Source organism: Heterocephalus glaber, unplaced genomic scaffold, assembly GCF_053883595.1.
Source record: "Heterocephalus glaber isolate CG9 unplaced genomic scaffold, H.glaber_assembly_v1.0 deba00000071, whole genome shotgun sequence".
Taxonomy (NCBI): Eukaryota; Metazoa; Chordata; class Mammalia; order Rodentia; family Bathyergidae; genus Heterocephalus; species Heterocephalus glaber.
In genome coordinates this window covers 5,529,206-5,550,815 of record NW_028258137.1, presented here as the reverse complement: position 1 = coordinate 5,550,815, position 21,610 = coordinate 5,529,206, and the positions used below count along the sequence as shown (strand labels likewise).

Genomic DNA, 21,610 nt, shown 5'->3' with positions numbered 1-21,610 from the left:
GCTTGTTTATTTATTGTCTTGCCCCATGGCCAGCGTGGCGGGGCTGAGGCTGCTGTTTTCTCTAGTGGACTGCTGGGACGGCCCTGACAAGAAGCCCATCATCTACCATGGCTGGACATGGACCACCAAGATCAAGTTTGATGATGTTGTGCAGGCCATCAGAGACCACGCTTTTGTTACCTCGAGCTCAGTCAGCTGATTTCTGGGTGGTTTGCCATTAAGGGAGAGTAACCAGAGTTGGACAGACAAACGCACAGCCGGGGTTCAACAGACAGTCACTGCCACTTCCCCAAACACTAGAGCCCTGTGCTCCATCTTAGCCACAGTCATTGCCAAGGGCTGGCAGGAGGCTCTCTATTGCCTCTGTGGAGTAACAGTGGCCTCTTAAGTGCTCCTGGTAGTGCCTAGCAGAATGGGTTCTGGGATCCCTCTCTCTCTCTGTTAATTACCAGTGCTGTTGTGACATCTAATTGGGATGACTTTTCTGAGTGCTCAGCACTTCGCCTGGTAGATGGTGAGTGTGGAGTACCTAAGATCATTATTTTTAGTGTGCTCATTACAGACATTCCTTCAGCTGGGGGGAGGTGTCACACTGAGACTGTGAATGTGTGAACTTTGTTTCCCTCATGGCGGGAAGCCATTAAGTGGCTCCCCCAGGCCTCCATTCCCACATCCTGCCTGGGTAGCTGACTCCACCAGGTGTTCAAGTGCTGAAGGGCTGTTGTTAACACATGGTGAAATTGGTGCTCAGGTGTTGTCAGCGTTCTGTCACTATAACAAAATACCTGAGACGATTAACTTACGCAGGGAAGATTTTCATTGTGGCTTGCAGTGTTGGAGGTTTTAGACTGTGACTGATGGACCCCTTTGTTTGGAGCCTACATCGTGGTGGAGCAAAACCACTTACACCATGAGCCAGGGAGCAAGAGGAGGAAGGGGCCGGAGCCCACTGTTCCCTCATGGGCACACCCTCAGTGGCCTTTGGACCTCCCCTAGGCAGGCACTTCCTGAAGGTCTCACCTCCTCCCGACAGCACCACCCTGGGGACCAAGCCTTCAACATCCAGGCCTTTGGGGCAGTCAGCACCCAACCATGGCCGACTTCTGTCTCAGTTTGCTCTGGTGTCTGTGGATGCAGGTGCTTGTGAGCAGACCCTTTTTAGAGGACCTAGTCCTGTTCCCAGCTAGAGGAACTTTTCCTGGTTGAAAGGGGTCTTGAATCATCCAGCACCTATGGGCATGGAACCCCTAATCAAATATTTAATATTTTTGCAGTGAGATGGATGAATATTTACATTAAGTTTAACAAGATTATAAGCAGCAATATTCAGTTCTGCTTCAGCTGCCAGTTGAGTTTTGGCACTGAACCTCCTGGCAGCATTAGCTGCTGGGTTCTCTGGGGCATGCAGACCAGGACAGGGACTTGCTTGGGTCGGGTCAACACCTCCCAGTTCTGCTCAGGCCCAAGATAGTCTTGAGACAAAGTGAGGCTGAGTAATTTTATTTTAAACATTATATTTTTTCATATTTACTTACACTCCCACCTGCTGATGTTGTTTCCTCTTTGTGGTGGTGACATAAGATGCATTTAAAGTAATTTTGCTTCATAATAAATGCATTACACGAACCTCAAGTGGATTCTAAATGGGAAAAGATCACTTGGTGTCATGTTTCTTTGGTAATTGGGGAAATCTGAGTTGGGACTATGTATTCAGTGACACTGGATTATGAAAAACTTTTGAGGTTTGATAATGGTGGTGGTGAGGTCACACAGGGGAATGGTCTTGTTCTTAGGATGTGTGTGGAGATGTCACCAAATCCTTTAAAATGGTACCAGAAAAATGTAAATACACTGGCCAGTATGTATATGCATGCATGCACAAAAGTATATGCAGTGTTTTAGGAGAGGTAATAAACATATACCTGCGTGTGTATTCCAGTGATCTCACACACACACACACACATACACACACACACAGAGTCAGTTCTGATTGGTGCATTCCGTATTTGTAAATTCCCCTATTCACTGAGATTTATTTGTAACTCCAAATCAAATTGCAGAGCAGTTTTGAGGCCACCCGCGGACGTGTGCAAAGCAGAATACTTGTCACCCAATATGCTCGGGCCCTGCTGAGGTCAGACAGGGCTCTGCTTTGTCTTCTTGCTTCAGTTCTCGTAGAGCAAATGAGTATCCTTTGGGTCATCTCTCTCACTACATTTTTCATATTTTTGTACTTTTGTTGGTGATTTCACCTTTTAAAATACCTCCAAACGCAGCATGGGGTGCTGTCCTGCATCCGCGAGGACAGGAAGCCAGTGCTGTGCCCGATGGAGGAAGCATGTTAGGTTAGCTTCCTTCACACATGAATTACAGCTCTGGGACTGCCAGTTCCATGTTAGCAAACCCACAAAGTGTACTAAAGAAGATGTCTTTCAGCAGAAGCACACACCAAACCGGGTCTTGTGTTGATCGGGTGGCAAAAATGTTGTGAGCAGAGGCTCAAAAGACCCTAACCCTGCATTTCCCCTTAGGGGCAATGGCTCAGGCGCTTGCTAATCAGAGTAGTGGGCAACTGCTGGACCCTAACTCCATGGATAACGAGGACCAACTGTATGTGCAGACATGCACCATGCCTCACCAGTACACACGTGCAGTATGTAAATACACACTTATACATGTATATAAATGATGAATAAATGTACACACATGCATATACAAAGTACGTGTAAGTGTGATACCTGAATGTGGAAAACTGATACACTTTATGAAAAGAGGAAATAATAAATAGGCTTATATTAAAATTAGTAGATGCACATGGGAAGATGCTAATGTCGGTGGCTCTCGGTGATGCATACATGAATGCTTATCATGCAGGTTTTTGCCTTTTCCATAGGGTTTGATACTTAAAAAACTTAAGGTCTTTTTCTTTGTCAGTTTAAAGACATGAGTGGATTAAGAGCATGGCACTGAGGGGAATTGCTGTGGAGTTTGCGCATGGGCGAGACATGTCTTGGGGTGCTGCAGAGCCCTCTGGTGATGGGAGAGCCCCTGTTACTTGGAAGCTGAGTCCTGGGGCACGTGCCCCTCCCTGGACAGATGGGAAACCCCCACCCTGGGCTGTGGCGTGGCTCAGGCATTTGCAGTCAGGCAGGGCACGGGGACAGCGCCTGGCCGACCCCAGCCGACCCGCCCTGCCGCTGCAGCTTCCCCGTGATCCTGTCCATCGAGGAGCACTGCAGTGTGGAGCAGCAGCGGCACATGGCCAGGGTGTTCAAGGAGGTGCTCGGCGAGCTGCTGCTGACCAAGCCCACGGAGGCCAGCGCCGACCAGCTGCCCTCGCCCAGCCAGCTGCGGGAGAAGATCATCATCAAGGTAGGACAGCAGGGCTGCTGTCATCCCCTGAGAGCCCAGGGCCCAGCTCCAGTCCTGCTTCCTCACTGATGCCGGCACCTTGGGCAAGGTCATGGGCCTTTCAGAGCCTCTGTGTCCTCTCTGGTCTCAGGAGGATAATACAAGGTGTGATGGAAATATACAGTGAATATTTACATTTTTAAAAATTACAGTAAAAGACACATTGCCATTAGTCCTCCTCAAAATACTCTCTCTTGCTTTGAACACACTTATCCCATCATTCTTGCCACTTTCTAACAGTTCTGGAAGTCCACTTTTGTGAGTGTTTTTATGAGATGTGCTCAAAAATATGGTGAATGCTGCTGCCAAGTGCCATCCAATGGAAAGGCAGGCTGGTAAAACCATGGTGCATCCTTATCCACCTTCCTTACTGGGTCTGGCACCATGTGACTTCTGGCTCTTCCCCAAAGTCAAAATGACCGTGGAAGAGAAACATTTTGAATGGATTCAGGACATCAGGGCAGCCACAACAGCTCAACTAAAGACCCTCACAAAAGAATACTTCCAGAACTGCTTCAGAAAGTGGCAAGAGTGATGGGATGAGTGTGTGTGATGTGTGTGTGGGGTACTTTGAGGGGGTTAACTGGCCATGTGTCTTTGGTGTAATAATTTCATTAAATATAAGCGCTCACTGTATTGCTCAATTCCAACATGTCTAGAGCCCACCTCCCCCTCTTCCTGGGAGCATGGCCCAAGGGGGATTCGTCCCACACTCGGCCATCCAGGCCAGGGGCTCCGGAAGTACTAACTCATGACTGTTCACTGGTTTTGGTCAAACTCTCCCCATACCCTTTGCTGAGTCAGCCTCAGGCAGGGGTTGGTGGTGTGCGGGTGGCCAGGCACCGCTTTGTCTTTGGCTCCCTGGTTGGTGTGGGAGGTAGACAGTTGGAAGGAAGGGCCAAGGACAGTAATGGTGGGGCTGGCGTCCCTGAGCTATGGGGGAGATACCTGATTGTATCAGGGCCCAGGGAAGCCAAGGGAACAACTGGGAACTTGTATTATCAGGATGAAAAGATCAGACCACAGTGACTTCCAGCAGGTGTGAGTTTATTTCTTCCTGACAGGAAGGCAAATATTCTTGGAGTTTGAGCTCTGGCCTATAGGTAATTCAGGGCCCTGGGTCCTCATGTCCTGCTGTATCTTCTCCCAAGGCAGGGGTTTTGACTGGGATCCCATAGACCCCAAAGAACTGGTGGTTATAGTTTGGCAGGGAGAGGATGTGAACTTCAGTGGGAAAAGGCTTGCATCTTATCTTCATTAAGCTGTGTGTAAAACTTAACATTTCCTTCCATTATGCATGTTGGCAGCAAGCCACGAGGGCCTTGTCAGCAGAAGTTGGGGATATTTTCATATCACATTTACAGTTGTTGCAGATGTCTCAAAATAACACCGTGCTCGTCAGTACTTGTGAATTATGAGGTTATTAGATCTGCCTCTGAATCTCACTTAAGATGTTAATGAGGAAGCATGTTGATTAGCATATCGCAATTATTTTATTTAATGTCTTCATAATCGTATTTCAATATAATTGACTTCCCCCACCCTATGCATTGCTGACCTTCTGAGAAGGGGTGCGTGCTGTCCCCAGATTTCAGAGCACAGAATGGTGAGGACTGTCTGCTTGAGGGCACTGTCCTCGTCTGGGGTGAAGCTGGGCCTCGGGCACCTCTGAGTGGGGTTCCTGGGGTGTCTAGCACTGATCATGTCTGGTAAGCAAGTGGACATCAGCTGTCCATGTCCCATCTGTGGTCTGTCATGAGAACTCGGTCACAGGACCTACCGTGGAGTCTGAAGTATGAAGGCACTGCTAGTCGGGGAAGGACCCCTCACGTGGCCTCAGTGGACAGCTGGCAAGCTCGTAGGGGAGGATGAGCAGGTCCGTACAGCTGTGTCTTAGTCACCTTCGCACCTGTCCGGGTGCCGTAACAAAAGCCACGCGGCTCATCCACCAGCTGATCCCTCACTTCTCCGGAGGCTGGAAAGGTCCAGGCCAGTCCGAGGGCCTCTTCTGGGTTGCAGACTGCCACCCCCTCGCTGTGTCCTCATGTGGTGGCAGGGGTGATGGGGCTCTCTGGGGCCTCTCTGCAGAGGGCACTAACCCCACTCATGAGGTCTGCACCCCGACCTCCTCACCTCCCTGAAGGCCCCACCCTAACACCGTCCCCGGGAGGAGACTGCACCGTGTGACTCTGAGGGGACACAGTCATGCCGACAACAGGACCAGGCAGAGCAGGGGGTCCCCGTCCAGGTGGGGGGAAATTACATACATGAGGCTGTGGTGGCGACAACACATGGCCCATGCCCTGTCATTAGACTACCAGGATCCACTGGCAAATGGCCGTGATCCAGGAGGTCATGGGCTCATGGGGCAACATCACCATGGAAACAGCAGACAACAGCAGGGGCCTCTGGAGCAGCCCACAGGGGAGGGGAGTTGGTGCCCGGTCGATGAGGGCATCAGGGCCGGGAGAGTTTGGGCAAGGTGCCCAGCTCCTGGGGCAGGTGCCCAGGAGGGGCATGGACACTCCCTGCAAGGTGAGGGCAGGGTGGGGCAGGAGCTCAGCCAAGGGTGCCTGGGTTGCTCAGGCCTCAGGACCGTGGGGCTTCAGGGTGTGCCTGGCGGCATCTGCTCCCATTTCCAGCTCATCCTCGGCTTCCCGTTTCAGTTAGCAGTGCCCTGAGTACATTCCCGGTGCTTCTTCCGCTCTCACTCAGAGGTGTGAAGTCCTGAGGCCCCGTTAGAGCTCCTGGTGCCCCATTCCTGGTCCCCTGCAACTCCCGTTTCCATTCCAGCAGAGGGTGGCATTGGCAGGTGTCAGAGTCACCGTGTGCTGCACACGCACTGGACAGGCATAGGTGTGAATGTCAGTGTCCTCAGACTGCAAGACGACAGCCCCACCGCACCCCAGGCCACTTCCCAGATGTGGACGCTGAGGGTCGGAGGTCAAACAGCTCAGCTGAGGTCACGGTGTCTGCCTCTGAGGACTGTGTCCCCTGCGTGTGCCACGGGGCCATGCCCGACAGGACGTAGGGGGCCTGTTGCCCTCTTTGCCCTTACTTTTCACACCCTGGTTCACGGGCTGCGGTGGGGGCTGTCATTTCCCCTCTTCACATGATAGGTTACTGAGACTCAGACTGTCCCTCGGCTCTGAATTGGAGCCCAGGTCCCACTCCCAAGCCCGAGTTCCTTCCCTAGCGCTCCGTGACCCCAGCTCGTCAGTGCTAGCTGAGGCAACGTCAGCTCTCACCTGGGTGAGCGTTGTCATCACTGCCTTGCTTGTGCAGGTGAGGCGTGTGAGGCTCAGAAAGCGCAGTGCCTGCCCAGGGTCACACAGCTCAGGGCAGAGCAGGCTGCTGTGCTGAGCCCCGTGTGTCTGCCCGGCCTGCGTCCTACTTGCTGAGCACTCACTGTCTGCTAGGCGCTGCCCTGGCACAGCCACTCAACAGGAGAAAGGCAAAGTGCCTTCCTTCCTAGCAGAGAAGACAGAAGACACAGAGATAGGGAAAGCAGGGTGGGAGGAGGCAGAGAGCAGCTGGGCCGGAAGTGAGCTGGGCTGTTGCAGGGAGGGCTGGGGGAACTCCTCCTCCTCCTCCGAGGAGGGGACCCAGGGCCAGAGCCCACAAAGGGCGGGACAGTGCAAGGGGCTGAGGTATGAAGCGCAGATGGACGTTGTGGGCTGGTGGATGTGCATGCACTCTTGCTGGCTTGAAGACCCTGAAACCTGGTTTCAAGGGAGGCCATGTGCACATTTTTTCTTAGCATAAGAAGCTGGGCCCCCGAGGTGATGTCGATGTGAACGTGGAGGACAAGAAAGATGAGCACAAGCAACAGGGTGAACTGTACATGTGGGACTCCATCGACCAGGTGGGCCTGGGTCCCTCCCCACACCCGCTGTGGACGCTGACCTCCCGCCCCTTCCTAGGCCCTGCCGCAGAGCCTGTGAACGTCCTGGCGCTGCCCAGTGAGCCAAGCGACTGCGTCATAATTAACCTTTCTCTTTTGCATTCTTAATGTTTGACTTTGAAATAATTTTTATGCACTGTAGCATGTATTCACACTCACACAATAGTATGGGAAAGTCCCATACCTGCTCCTGCCCGCTTCCCCAGTAGGAGCATCCTGGGTAACCACGGCGTAATTACCGTCATCAGGAAATGAACAACGGTACAATCCCACTAGCTGATTTGCAGACCTTATTTCCATTTTACCACTTTGTTTGCTAATGTCATTTTTCCGGTCCAGAATGCCACATCACTTAGTGGTCCCAGGTCACTAGCGACTCCCACTCTGGTAGAGCTCCACCGGAAATCTTCGTTTCTGATGAGAGAAAGGCATTTCAAGCTCTAGTGCCTTCTCATATCCCTTAGCCTAACATGCTAATCCATTTGAGTACATTTTTACATGTCTGTTCTTACATCCTGAATAAAAAATATAACAATAAGGGCCGGGAATTTAGCTTAGTGGTTCCACCGTCTGCCTCATGAGTGCAGGAACCTGAGTTTGATCCCCAGTAACAAAAACAAAACAAAACAAAACAATACTATATATATGTATATATATATATATATATATGCAAAAATGATTAACATTTAAGTAAATAATTAGGTCATAATTAAATGTTTCAGAAAGTCTTTGAGACCAACTGGCTGAAAATTCCAGAAAGTCTTTAAGAAAGTAGGTGAAGGGGTGAACGGAGCGCGGTGCTGAGGCCCCTCAGCAAAAAAAAAAATGTCCGCCTGAGGAGACCCACAAGTTCTGTGGGGGGACCGCAGCCAGCCCGGAGGAAGGCGGCCGCCGAGCCCGCCTGCGCGTGGCCCGAGGGAACTTTCGCTGGAGCCAGAGGCTGGTCCTGCTAGAAGGGGCCGAAGATGAACCCCAACCGCAGCGCATGGCCGCGCGGGATAGGCACCGACCAGGAGCTGAGCGACCTGCTGGACTTCAGTGCGAGGTTTCCCTCACCTGTTAATAGTGGGAAAACCAGGCACCGACACTGGGAAGCAGCCACTTCAGTGGATCAGGCAATGCTACGCTCCTGTTTCTTTGGCAAAAGGAATTTCCAAAGGATAACAACAACAACAACAAAGACAAAGCAAACTACACTTCAAGAATAATTAGCTATAGTCAGGGCTATTGTGGTGGGGAAAAAAACCTGCTCAGGCATCTAAAAGCTTAACTATTATTATTATTTTGGTAGGATTTGGGCTGGAGCCTATCAGTTAGGTGAAGGGGTTAGAGTTAAATTCTCAGCTTGGTGTGCTGGTGCATGCCTGTAATCCCAGCACTTTGGGAGACCGAATCAGGAGGATCACAAGTACCTGGGCAACTTAACAAGACACTGTCTTAAAAGAAAATAGGATGGGCTGGCCCATAGCTCCGTGGCAGAGTACCAACATTTCCACCAAAAAAAATCTGAATACACATCAAGATGAAAGATCTAAATAAATAATCAACAGAAGATTGAACCTGGAGGCCATTAAGCTAAATGAAATACATCAAGCACAAAAAATAAATACCATGCAATCTCACATATATATGGAATCTAAAGAAGTTGAACCCAAAGAAGCGGAATAGAATAGTAAGTTACCAGGGACTGGGATGGAGAAGGAATAGAGATCGGTAAAATGTTTGTGAAAGAATACAATTTCCTTTGCTGTACAACATAGCAACTATATGTTAATATCAACATGTGTTGCATATTTGAAAATTGCCAAGAAAGTAGATAATGACTCTTGCCACAAAGAATATTAACTATGCAAGGTTATGCATATGCTAATTAGCTTGACTAGCCATCATAGTGTGTATATATTTGAAAACATCAAGTTGTTCACGGTAAATATATACAATTTTTATATCAGTTTTTAAAAATAAAACTTATTTCCCCAAGGGAAAAAAAAAGCAGATGAAATAGGAAAAGATAGTTAGGAGAGTGCCCCAAGTAAGTCCATCCCTCATAAAGGGCTGCAAATTAAATATGCAGTGGAAATTCAGAATTAGGTTGTGTTTGTTCCTAGACACACTGATTTTAAAAGTCCCAGAGGCTGGGTATTTAGCTCAGTGGTGCCATCACCTGCCTTGCAAGCACAAGGTCCCAAGTTCGATCCTTGGTACCAAAAAAAAAAAGTCCCCAAATAACAAAAGGAGCCAAAAAATAAGTGTTTTAAAAATATCTCTCAAAAGGGAACAAATTCCATGAAATCGCTAAGTGCATGAATCTGGGAAAGGGGAATCCCCAGTGCATGCTGGGGTGATGCCCTGCGGGATCCCCCAGCCTGAGGTGATGTGGCTGACTTTGGGGGAGACTAATGCAGCTTTGCTCTCTAGAAGTGGACTCGGCACTACTGCGCCATTGCTGACGCCAAGCTGTCCTTCAGTGACGACATTGAGCAGGCCGCGGAGGAGGAACTGTCCCAGGTAAGTGGGACCAGCTGCTCTTGCCTCTTTGAGCTAGGGTGGTCCTCAGGGCCTCAGACCTCCTGTTCAGCTCCTCCTGTCCTAAGGCTGGCATGGGGATCCTCAGCCCTAACAGCTACCTCTTTGGGTACCAGGGCCTGGCTGGCTCTTCTCTGATTGGCTGGCTGCTCTTGGTACCTAGCCAGTAAGAGTCCAGGCTCTTTCCTGCAGGGCCTGACTGGCCTTAGGTTGTGGCCTGTGTAACCTGGGAAGGACAGGGTCACGTGGATGCTCTCTCCAGCGCCATCGACCATGGAGGTCAGGGAGTCTCAGGACGCCAGGAGGCCCCCACAGCAGTAGCTGTCCGGAGAAGGTGGTGGGCAGGGGAGGCAGCAGGAGCTCTCAGAAGCCCCCTTTCTGTCCGTGGCCCAGGACCTTCCACCCACGGAGCTGCATTTGAGGGAGAAATGGTTCCACAAGAAGATGGAGAAAAGGACGAACGCGGAGAAGCTGCTGCAGGAGTACTGTGCCGAGGCGGGTGCCAAGGACGGCACCTTCCTGGTGCGGGAGAGCGAGAGCCACCCCGACGCCTACACCCTGTCCTTCTGGTGACGCCCTCCTGCCCTGGAGCGGTCATGGGGAGGCGGGTGGCGGGGGGTGGTGTCCACCTGGCTGCACCTGGCCTCATCTCTGACAGCGGCCCTGTCCTGCAGGCGGTCGGGCCGTGTGCAGCACTGCCTGATCCGCTCCACCTTGGAGAATGGCGCCATGAAGTACTACCTGACCGACAACCTCAAGTTCAGCAGCATCTACGACCTCATCCAGCACTACCGAGAGTCGCACCTGCGCTGTGCCGAGTTTGAGCTGCGGCTGACCGACCCGGTGCCGAACCCCAACCCACATGAGTCCAAGCCATACGTCCCTGGGCTGGGCGGGAGGCAGACACCCACACGGTCACATCCCTGTCCCCTTGTCCCTGGCCCTGGCCCACCAGAGGCTCAGAGGTCCTGGGTGGCCCCTCGGCAGATTCTTGCTCTCCATTAGCTTTGCCTGCCTTTCTCTTTCCTTTTCTCCTTTCCTTTCCTCCCTCCTTCCCTTCTGGCTTTGTGTTCAAGATCCCGAGGTCTCATGCTTGAGATTCAGAGTTTAGTATTGGCCCTGTGATATCTTACTGCTTGTCCAAGCCCTTTCCTATTTAGTTGATGGAGAAAAATGAAAAGAAAATGATGGCAAGAGTATTCCCTTTTTTTCTTTCTTTCTTTTTTTTGGTACTAGGGATTGAACTCGGGACCTTGTGCCTGCGATGCAGGCAGCAGAACCACTGAGCTAAATCCCTGGCCCTCCTTCATTTCTTTATGCAAGTTATGTTATACGTTGTGGAAATGAAGGAAGAATTTTTAAGCAGATCACAAAATTTATATTTTGAAGGAAGCCAAATGACTTGCAGCAACTTTTTAAATATTTTCATATGGATTGGTAAAAATGTGCTATTTCATGTTTTAATAACTAAACACAACAACAAAAAATGCCTCCTAAACTTGCCTGTGTTCACCTCCATTTCCCCAGAGGTGGAAATAGGCCCCTCAGAGGTGGCCTGCAAGGCACTGGTGGCACAGGTGGGTGAGGGTGTGGAGATTTATTCTCTGCACTCTGCCCAGATCCACTTGGTCTCCTAGTGTTCTTTTCAGAAACCACCGTCTCTGGAGGTGCTCACAGCTGGGCAGGTCTGCAGCTGGCTTCTATGGCTGTTTCCAGGACCCAGTCCCAGTTATCCCTGGAGCCCGCTGTTCTGTGTCCTGCAGTGGCTCCTGACAGCCTCGAGGGCTCTTACCTGGCTGTTTTCCTGCCCGGGTGCAGGTGGTACTATGACGGGCTGAGCCATGGAGAGGCGGAGGACATGCTGATGCGGATTCCCCGAGATGGAGCCTTCCTCATCCGGAAGCGGGAAAAGAAGCATGAAGGGCCGGAGGACTCCTATGCTATCACCTTCAGGTAGGCGCCACAGTAAGGACCCGCACTTGCCGGGGGAGGCATTGGAAGGACAAGTGTGAGCACGAGGGTGGGGCTTTGGATGTCAGCAGAGTGACAATGGCAGTGACAGCCAACGCAGCCCACTCTGGTACATTCCAGACACACACGGTGCTGTTCTGTGTGTGCGCCTGTCATCTTCAGCAGCTCTGTGGCATCTGCTTATCTGTGCTTTTCCAAGGTAGAAACTGAGGCACAGTGGGGAGGAGCACTTTACAGAAGCACACAGCAGAGGCTGGGTTTGAACCTGTTTGATTTTTAGTCTATGAATCTCTTTTTGAATTAGATGAGTTTCTTGAATGCAGTGGACTGGTGGATTCTATTTTTTGATGGAGTCTGACACTCTGTGTCTTTTAACTGGAAAGTTGAGGCCATTTTCATGGAGAGTTATTACTGAGAAGTATTACTTATTTCTGTCATATTGTGTGTGTGTGTGTGTGTGTGTGTGTTTTGTTGATAACTCCTTTATTTTTCCTCTTTTTTTTGTTTAACTATTTGCCTTGCTTGATACATTCATTCCATTAGATTTTTTGGCTTTATTGGCTTCATTGACTCTTCTATTCCTCAGTATTTTGTTTCAGTGGTGGCTTGGTGTTCATGTATCTCTTAAGTTGTTCTTTGTCACAGAATGTCCTTATTTCTCCATAAATTTTGAAAGATAATTTTTCAGGCTACATATTTTAGTCTGGGTTGGAAGTTGTTTGATTTTAGAGCTTGAAACATATTGTAATGCCCTGGCTTTCATTCTGACCATTGGAAGAAGAGACCTGATATGGTTACTGTGTCTTACTTATCATATGGATTCATCTATTTATTGAAAAGAGATTTGTTTGGTGCCAGGAACTGTTTAAGATATGGAGAGTTCTGCAGAACAAAAGTCTCTTGGAAAATTTAGGTCCTGGAGAAAGAAAGAGAGAGAGGGAAGGAGGGAGATAAGGAGGGAGGCGGGGGGGGGGGGAGAATGCACAGTTACATAAGTGGGGTATTTTCAGGCAGTGGGGGTTCCAGTGGAGCCAGCAAGATTGGGTGACATGAGATAAGGGGGCACCACAGTAGAATGGGGGTGGTCAGAGAAGGCCACCATTAGAGGATGGAAATGTCACTGAAGTCTGAACAGAGGAGAGAACAGGTTTTGGGGAGGTGAGAAGGGAGATGCAGCTGGTTGTAGAGGAAGGCCACTGGCATGGCCCTGGAGGAGCAGGAAGGCAGGAGTGGGGCACAGAGGACAGAGGTAGGAGTGGTGCTGGTGACCATGTGAACAGCTCTCTGGGGAAAGGCCCTGGTGGGTGGCATTCACCAGTTTCTGGGTGTGACTACTACCATGGTGCCCTGGTGGACCATTGCAAGCTCTTATGTGCTGTCTGTGAACATGGATTCAGCAGGAGAAGCCAAGAGCTCACTCCAGCATGCAGTGGGAGCTTTGGATTTGTGTCATCCTGGAGGAACACGATGCTTGGCACACAGTAGGCCAGCATATGGCCTTTCCGATTTGGGGTAGTTTCCATATTTTGAGAAACTTCTTTTTACGTAGCTTCTTGGTGTCTGCATGTGAGCCGCAGTAAATTCACAAGGTTTCATCCCTCAAACCAAAGGACAGGGAACTGGAAGGGAGCCTGCAGCCATGCTGGGTATAAAGACTATTTTGCAGGGTATAGGCTGTTTACTTCTCTTTGTTCTTTTTTAGGAAAGAGACATAAAGTCCGTATATGACGTCAGCAGGATGTTTGTGGGCTCAACCCTTCCGTGGTACAATCCCAGTCTTCCTCCTCACTAGATTAATGGGGATTTCCTCCAGCAATTATAATGGAGTGAGAGAACATTCTGGACAACTTGGCCCCAAAAATTTTTTTTTAAAAGAAGAAATGATGATTGGCAATTACAGCAAATACAGTTTCAGGGAAAAGGTTAATAGAATTCCACCAAATGCAGCTGTGCTTTGCTAAAATTTTAGATTTGATGAACCACCTTCGAGCCAAATGGCTTCCAATTAAAAGTCTTCCAAATGTTTCTTGCTGGCTGACTGAGCCTGTGGTGTTTATACATTCTATCTGGTTCGCTGACCTCCTTGTGATGCAAACGCTATCTCAGATTCCCACCCTGCCTCTGTCGTGGAGTTTGTTGCAGGTAGGGATGGATTTTCCTTTTAGCCCCCTGCTCCTGGTTTTGTCTCAAACTTAGTCTGAGCTGGTGGAGGAAGAACATTTTCTGTCTGGCCTGCGATTAGTATACAACACTCACTTAGCAAGGGGCCCTGCTGGTGGGCTCTATTGCAATTGCAGGCACAATGTTTTTTAAATTTACAATCCTTGGCCAATGCAAATCTTCAGCAAGAAATGAACCCTTAACAAGTTGTGTGTGAAGGGCATTTGGTAGTAGCAAAATGTTTTATTAGAAATGAGCAGTGTTTGGAGCTTATTTTGAATGGCTTTTGTGTCTCTCTTTCCTTTTCATAAAACAAGACTGCCAACTCAAATGTCCCTAAAGGCCAGGCAGAAAACACAGGTGAGTAGAGCCATCCAGGCAGGAGAAATATTTCTCAGTCTCTTCATTCGGCCATGACAATGATAAAAAGAGCAAAAGTTTGGTGACAAGTGGCAGCTGGCATTTGGCCTCATGTCAGTTGGTGGCAGGGGTGTCAGCAACCACGGTCACCTGAGGGACACCCCTCCACCTCAAGGGTAGATGCCTTCAGCTGGTGTGTATTTTTGAGAGGACAGGCCAGGGCTTCTGACTTCTCAGGACAAGCTAGAAATCTGAATGTTTTATGTGAAATCTCCCAATATGAAAATTGTGGCTCCTAAACACGCTGTAGAGAAAAACCTTCTTGTATAAACCAAGTAGGTGCCCTAGAACATGATTGTGTGCTGAGCTTCCTGTCAAGCTGCCGGGCTAAAATGAGGACCTCAAAGTAAAATTACTACTGTGATTTTGAAAAGCACAGTAAGTACTGAAGAAAGCACACTGACAGAGGCAGGTCTGTGCAAGCCCTACCAAGGTCCTGAGTCGCACAGAACATGCTGAATCAGCCCGCTGCAGACAGGCAGGTTTGCTCATGCCCTACTGAGGTCCCCAGTTGCCTGGAATATGCCAAATAAGCCCGCTGCACACAGGAAGGTCTGTGCATGCCCTACCGAGGTCCTGAGTCGCACGGAAGACACTGAATCACCCCGCTGCAGACAGGCAGCCACCTGGTTCCACACTACAAAGACACAGAAGACACCAGACCACCAGACCAAGGTACTGAGTCCTGCTGTTCCCGGCCCAGACGTAGGGGCTTCTGAGCCGTCGTCCCACTGCTCCTGGTCCAGAGGAAGTGGCTTCCCAGTCACCATCCCTCCCGCTGCTCCCAGCCCAGAGGAAATGGCTTTTGGGCCACCTTTTGTCCCACTGCTCCTGGCCCAGAGGAAGGGACTTCCAGGCCACCATCCCTCCCACCACTCCTGGCCCAGAGGGAGGGGCTTCTGAGCCACCATCCCACTGCTCCTGGTCCAGAGGAAGGGGCTTCCCGGCCACCATCCCTCCCACTGCTCCCAGCCCACAGGAAAGGGCTTTTGGGTCACCATCCCTACCCCTGCTCCTGGCCCCTGTCCCACCTCACCCAGCTCAGAGGAGGTAAACCGTGCATGTGCTAACAGCCCCCTGCCCCAGTCGAAATGAGAAAACAAGTAAATAAGTCTCAAAACCAGACTTCCAGATCACCTACAGCAACCCCAAAGGGAAATGAGATAGAACACTCTGATACTCAACCACCTGGACCCACTGAACTGGCAACAAAAGGGGATCTGGAAAAAGGAAATCAGAAATAATTTCTCAGATAACAGGAGAAATTGTGCCCCTAGTGCAAGACATGATTAATAAATCTAGAGAGGAGCTCAGGAACATGATGGAATCCCAACATAAGAAACAAATGGAATCCATAAAACAGATGCAAATAGATTTCCAGGACATGAAAAATTCCACTGAAAGTCTACACAGCAGAATGAGCCAATGTGAGGACAGAATTTCAGATATAGAAGATAAGATTGCAATTAGTGACCAGGAAAAGAAAAATTGCTTCAAAATTATATGGGAACATGAGAAATCAATCCAGCAGCTGCTAGATGATCCAAAGAAGAATAACATAAGACTGATTGGAGTCAATGAAGAAACAGGAGAGAGTGGAGATGACATAAAAAAATCTCTTCACAGAAATAATGGCAGAAAATTTCCCAAGCAGGGGAAAAGAACTTGACATACAGATAAGTGAGGTATATAGGACTCCAAATAGCCTTGATCAAAAAAAAATCTACACATAGGCATATAATTGTTAAGATTCCAGAAACACAACAGAAGAACAAAGTTCTACAAGCAGTCAGAAAAGAAACAAATCACATACAAAGGAAAGCCCATCAGAATCACAGCAGACTTCTCAACACAAACCATCAAGGCAAGAAGAGCTTGGAGTGACATATTCCAAGCCCTAAAAGAAAACAGCCTCCAACCCAGATTGATGGACCCTGCAAAACTATCTTTCAAAATGGATGGAGAAATAAGATACTTTCATGACAAGGAGCACCTTAGGAACTTTGTGAATACCAAACCGGCACTCCAAAGAATTTTACACAATCTCCTAGGAACAGACATTGAGGATCACAACCCCAGGAAGCAAAGCAGAATGAACCCATCTGGCATGACAAGAAATTAAATGTAAAGGGGGAGAACCCAACAAAAAGAAAAAGTCATGGCAATGACAAGTCAATACGTTTCAGTTATAACCATCAATGTTAATGGTCTCAATTCACCAATCAAAAGAAATAGACTGGCAGAATGGGTCAAGAAGCAAAATCCAACAATATGCTACATACAAGAAACACACTTCATTCAAAAGGAAACTCATAGACTGAAAGTTAAAGGGTGGAAAACAATACTCCATGCCACAGGAACCCAAAAAAAAGCAGGAGTAGCTATCCTCTTGGCAGATCAAGTAGATTTCAAACCAACACTGATTAAGAGAGACGAAGAAGGACACTACATCCTTGTAAAGGGAAGAATCCAAGAAGAAGAGATGACAATCATAAATATCTATGCACCAAACACTAGTGCACCCAACTATATAAAACAAATTCTAACGGACATGAAAAGTCATATATGCACTAATACAATTGTAGTGGGGGACCTCAACACCCCACTGTCACAAATAGATAGATCAACTAGACTAAAAATAAGGAATGAAATACTAGAACTCAATCGAACTCTTGAATAAATGAACTTAACAGATGTTTACAGAGTCTTCCACCCCACAAAATCAGAATACACATTCTTCTCAGCTGCACATGGGTCATTCTCCAAAATAGACCACATACTCACACATAGAACATGTTTAAGTAAGTGCAAAGGAATTGAAATTATCCCCTGGGTATTATCAGACCATAGTGTGATGAAATTGGAGATTCATAGCAAAAGAAACTCAAAAAATTTCATAAACACATGGAAATTGAACAACACACTTCTGAATAACCAATGGGTCACAGAGGAAATTAATGAAGAAATCAGACAGTTCCTTCAATTAAATGACAATGACAATACAACATATCGGAATCTATGGGACACAATGAAAGCAGTCTTATGAGGGAAATTCATAGCAGTGAATACTCATATTAGGAAAACAGAATGAGCCCAATTAAACAACCTGATGCTGAACCTCAAGCTTCTAGAAAAAGAAGAGCAGGACAACCCAAGAGCTCATACAATGGAGGAAATTATAAAGATCAGAGGAGAAATCAGTGCAATGGAGACTAAGAGAACGATACAAAAAATCAATGAAGCCAAGAGTTGGTTCTTTGAAAGAATCAACAAAATTGACAAACCCTTAGCCAACCTTGTCAGAAAAAGGAAAGAAAAGGCCCAAATCCATGCAATTAGGAATGAAAAGGGTGAAATTACAACAGACCCAGCAGAAATCCAGAGGATCATCAATACCTACTTCCAGAACCTATAAGCCAATAAGATGGACAACACAGAAGAAATGGACAGATTCCTAGATACATATGAATTACCAAAGTTGAATGAAGAAGACCTAAAAATTCTGAACAACCCAATATCAACCAATGAAATTGAAAATGTAATTAAAAACTTATCAACTAAGAAAAGCCTGGGCCCTGATGGCTTCACTGCTGAATTCTACAAGACATTTAGAGAGGAACTGCTGCCACTACTGTTTAAACTCTTCAATGAAATTGAAAGGGAAGCAATACTCCCAAATTCATTCCTGGAAGCAAGCATCACCTTGAACCTGAAACCAGAGAAAAAGACCCAACTGAAAAAGAGAACTATAGGCCAATCTCTCTAATAAACATAGATGCAAAAATCCTTAATAAGATACTGGCAAATAGAATGCAGAAGATCATCAAGAAGATCATACACCCTGGTCAAGTGGGATTCATCCCAGAGATGCAGGGATGGATCAATATACACAAATCATTCAATGTAATATACTATATCAATAGAGCCAAGGACAAAAACCATATGATTATCTCCATAGATGCAGAAAAAGCATTTGACAAAATCCAACATGCATTTATGATAAAAACCCTACAAAAAATTGGAATAGATGGTCTCTACCTCAAACTGATAGAAGCCATCTATGAAAAACCAACAGCCAATATCGTACTAAATGGTCAAAAACTGAAATCCTTCACACTAAAATCAGGAACAAGACAAAGATGTCCACTATCACCACTCTTGTTCAGTGTAGTTCTGGAAACATTAGCCACGGCAATTAGACAAGAGAAAGAAATAAAAGGAATAAAGATAGGTAATGAAGAAGTCAAATTGTCATTATTTGCAGATGACATGATACTCTATGTAGAAGACCCCAAGAACTCCACCAAAAGTCTTCTAGACTTAATAACCAAATTCAGTCAAGTAGCTGGTTACAAGGTCAACACACAAAAATCAATAGCTTTCTTCTACACCAATGACAGACTCACTGAGAGAGAAATAGGGCAAACAGTTCCTTTCATAATAGCATCCAAAAAACTGAAATACCTAGGAATCATCCTAACGAAAGAAATCAAAGACCTCTTCTCTGAAAACTATGGCACTCTGAAAAGAGAAATTGAAGATGATATCAGAAAATGGACAGACATCCCCTGCTCCTGGGTAGGAAGGATTAATATAGTAAAAATGGCCATCCTTCCAAAACTGCTATATAGATTTAATGCAATTCCAATTGAGATCCCAGCAGCATACTTCATAGACCTTGAGAAAACAATCCAAAAAATCATTTGGACCAAGAAGAGACCCAGAATAGCAAAAGCAATTCTAGGTAACAGAGACATGGTAGGGGGTACCACCATCCCCAAACTACAACTATACTACAAAGCTACTGTGATAAAACAGCATGGTACTGGCAAGGAAACAGACTTGAGGACCAGTGGAACAGATTAGAAAATGCAGAAACAATGCCAGACACACTCAACCATCTCATCTTTGATAAAGGAGCCAAACACCCTCACTGGAGGAAAGACAGCCTCTTTAATAAATGGTGCTGGAAAAATTGGGCTTCAACTTGCCAAAGATTAAAACTAGACCTGTATTTCTCACCATGCACTAAACTAAAATCAAAATGGATTAAAGATCTAAATATTAAAATAGAAACTCTGAACCAGTTGGAACAGAGGGTAGGTAGAATCTTTGAAGACATCGGTGTAGGAAAAGATTTTATGAACAAAACCTCAGTTGCCTGTGAACTAGCACAAACAATCAACAAATGGGATCTCTTCTTATTAAAAGGCTTCTACACAGCAAGAGAAACCACCAGCAGTGTGAAGAGACAACCCACAATGTGGGAAAAAATCTTCACCTGCTCTTCCTCAGACAAAGGTCTACTATCTCGAATCTATGAAGAACTTAAAAAGATCAGACTTCTCAAATTTAAAGACCCAATCGAAAAATAGGCATCTGAAATGAACAGACATTTCTCAGGTAAAGAAATAGAAATAGCAAATAAATACATGAAAAAATGTTCAACATCACTGGTCATTTGAGAGATGCAAATGAAAACAATGCTGAGATTCCACTTCACTCCAGAAAGAATGGCTGCTATCATGAAATCAACCAATAACAAATGCTGGCTGGGCTGTGGGGAAAGAGGAACCCTGCTCCACTGCTGGTGGAAGTGTAGACTGGTGCAAGCACTGTGGAAATCAGTATGGAGATACCTCAAAGAACTAGGACTGGAAGTCCCATTTGACCCTGCTATTCCACTGTTGGGGATCTTCCCCAAAGAATTAAAAGAATCATACCACAGTGATATATGTGTGCCCATGTTCATAGCAGTGCAGCTTGTAATAGCTAAAACTTGGAAACAGCCCAAATGCCCATCAACTGGAGACTGGATAAAGAAAATGTGGTTTTTTAATAAAATGGAGTACTACTCAGCCATAAAAAATGAGAAATTAGAGACATTTATAGCTAAGTGGATGCACATTGAGGTGATACTCTTAAGTGAAATAAATAGGACACACATGCGTAAATACCAAATAGTTTCTCTGGTGTGAGAAACTGAAAGTGTAAATAAGGACTAAATGTATAATAGGTAATGTGAAATAGGAAGAAAAGGGGCAAAGGGGAAGGAAATGGGAGGGCTAGGGGAAAGGATAGAAGGGAATGGGATTAATATGAGAAAATGGAAAAATAGGAAAAAAATCTTTGTAAATAGGGAGGACTGGAGGGGTTGAAGGGAGGGCTGGGCAAGGGTGAAAAATAAGAACCAAGAGAGACAATGTAAAGGTGCAAATTTCCAATGATGAATGTCATTATATTGTATACCTAAAATGTACCAATGATTAGAATGAATAATTGATAATGTAAAATAGGAAGAAAAGGTCCAAAGGGGTAGGGGTAGTGGGAGGGGCAGGAGAAAGGAAAGAAGGGAAAGGAAAAATGCTGAGAAATGGAAAACATGGAAATAAAGTCTTTGTAAATAGGGAAGGGTGGAGGGGGTGAAGGGAGGGCTAGGAGTGGGGAAAAAATAAGAACCAAGAAGCATTATGTAAAGGTCCAATTCCCAATGAGAAATGTAATTGTGTTGTATACCTACAATGCACCAATCAAAGAATTTAGTACAAAAAAATAAAAAAAAAAAGAAAAAAAAAAAAAGAAAAAGAAAGCACACTGACAAAAGGAAAAAAGAATTGGCCATGCCCTTGGCCTCCCTAAGGAGCAGTTGGTGCAGTTGGGGTCTTCCTTCTCTGCTGGTCCTCGCAGCCCCAAACCTGCCATTTTGAGTCTACTCTGCTGCTTGCTGCTTCGTCCCTGTAGTCTTCGCCACTGGGAATCTTCGTGGCTGCTTTGTCAAACCCGGTACGCTGGGCAATTCGGATGAGGTACGTAGATTGGGATTTTAACATGGTCTTAATGCTGAAGAATATTCTGGTAACTGCCAGCTTAGCTCTTTCCCTGGCATCAGCCATTTGGGTCAGTCCTAGGTTTGCTCTTCTAGTTAACACTGAATGGAACTTCTTCATGCACAAGGCCCTGGGGATCTTTTGCATTTTTCCCTCTCAGTTCTTAGAACTAGAAGGAGCAGACTGGTGGGAACAGATACCATGTGTTGACAACCACACAGCTGGCCTTGTTCTAAGCTCATCTGTCCTCCTGCAACTCCATGCAGCAGGTGCTATTCTGGTGTCCACTGTACAGATGAGGAGATTTGGGTATGTGGAGGTCAAATAAGTGCTGAGGAGAGCTTGGTTGGATCTGGAGTCTAGGCTGAAGCTGGTTCCTCCCCTTCTGGGT

At 46.9% G+C, this 21,610-nt stretch overlaps 1 protein-coding gene across 1 annotated transcript; it reads left to right on the top strand.

Moving 5' to 3' along the window:
- The first annotated feature begins 3,064 nt into the window (after positions 1 to 3,064).
- Positions 3,065 to 13,944, top strand: LOC101714597 (1-phosphatidylinositol 4,5-bisphosphate phosphodiesterase gamma-2-like). The gene is made up of 7 exons (XM_021256488.2): positions 3,065 to 3,372; positions 7,172 to 7,276; positions 9,734 to 9,823; positions 10,235 to 10,410; positions 10,516 to 10,716; positions 11,660 to 11,794; positions 13,515 to 13,944. The coding sequence occupies exons 1-7, from the start codon at positions 3,097 to 3,099 to the stop codon at positions 13,525 to 13,527; spliced, it is 996 nt and encodes a 331-aa protein (XP_021112147.2). The 5' UTR covers positions 3,065 to 3,096; the 3' UTR covers positions 13,528 to 13,944.
- The last annotated feature ends 7,666 nt before the right edge of the window (positions 13,945 to 21,610 follow it).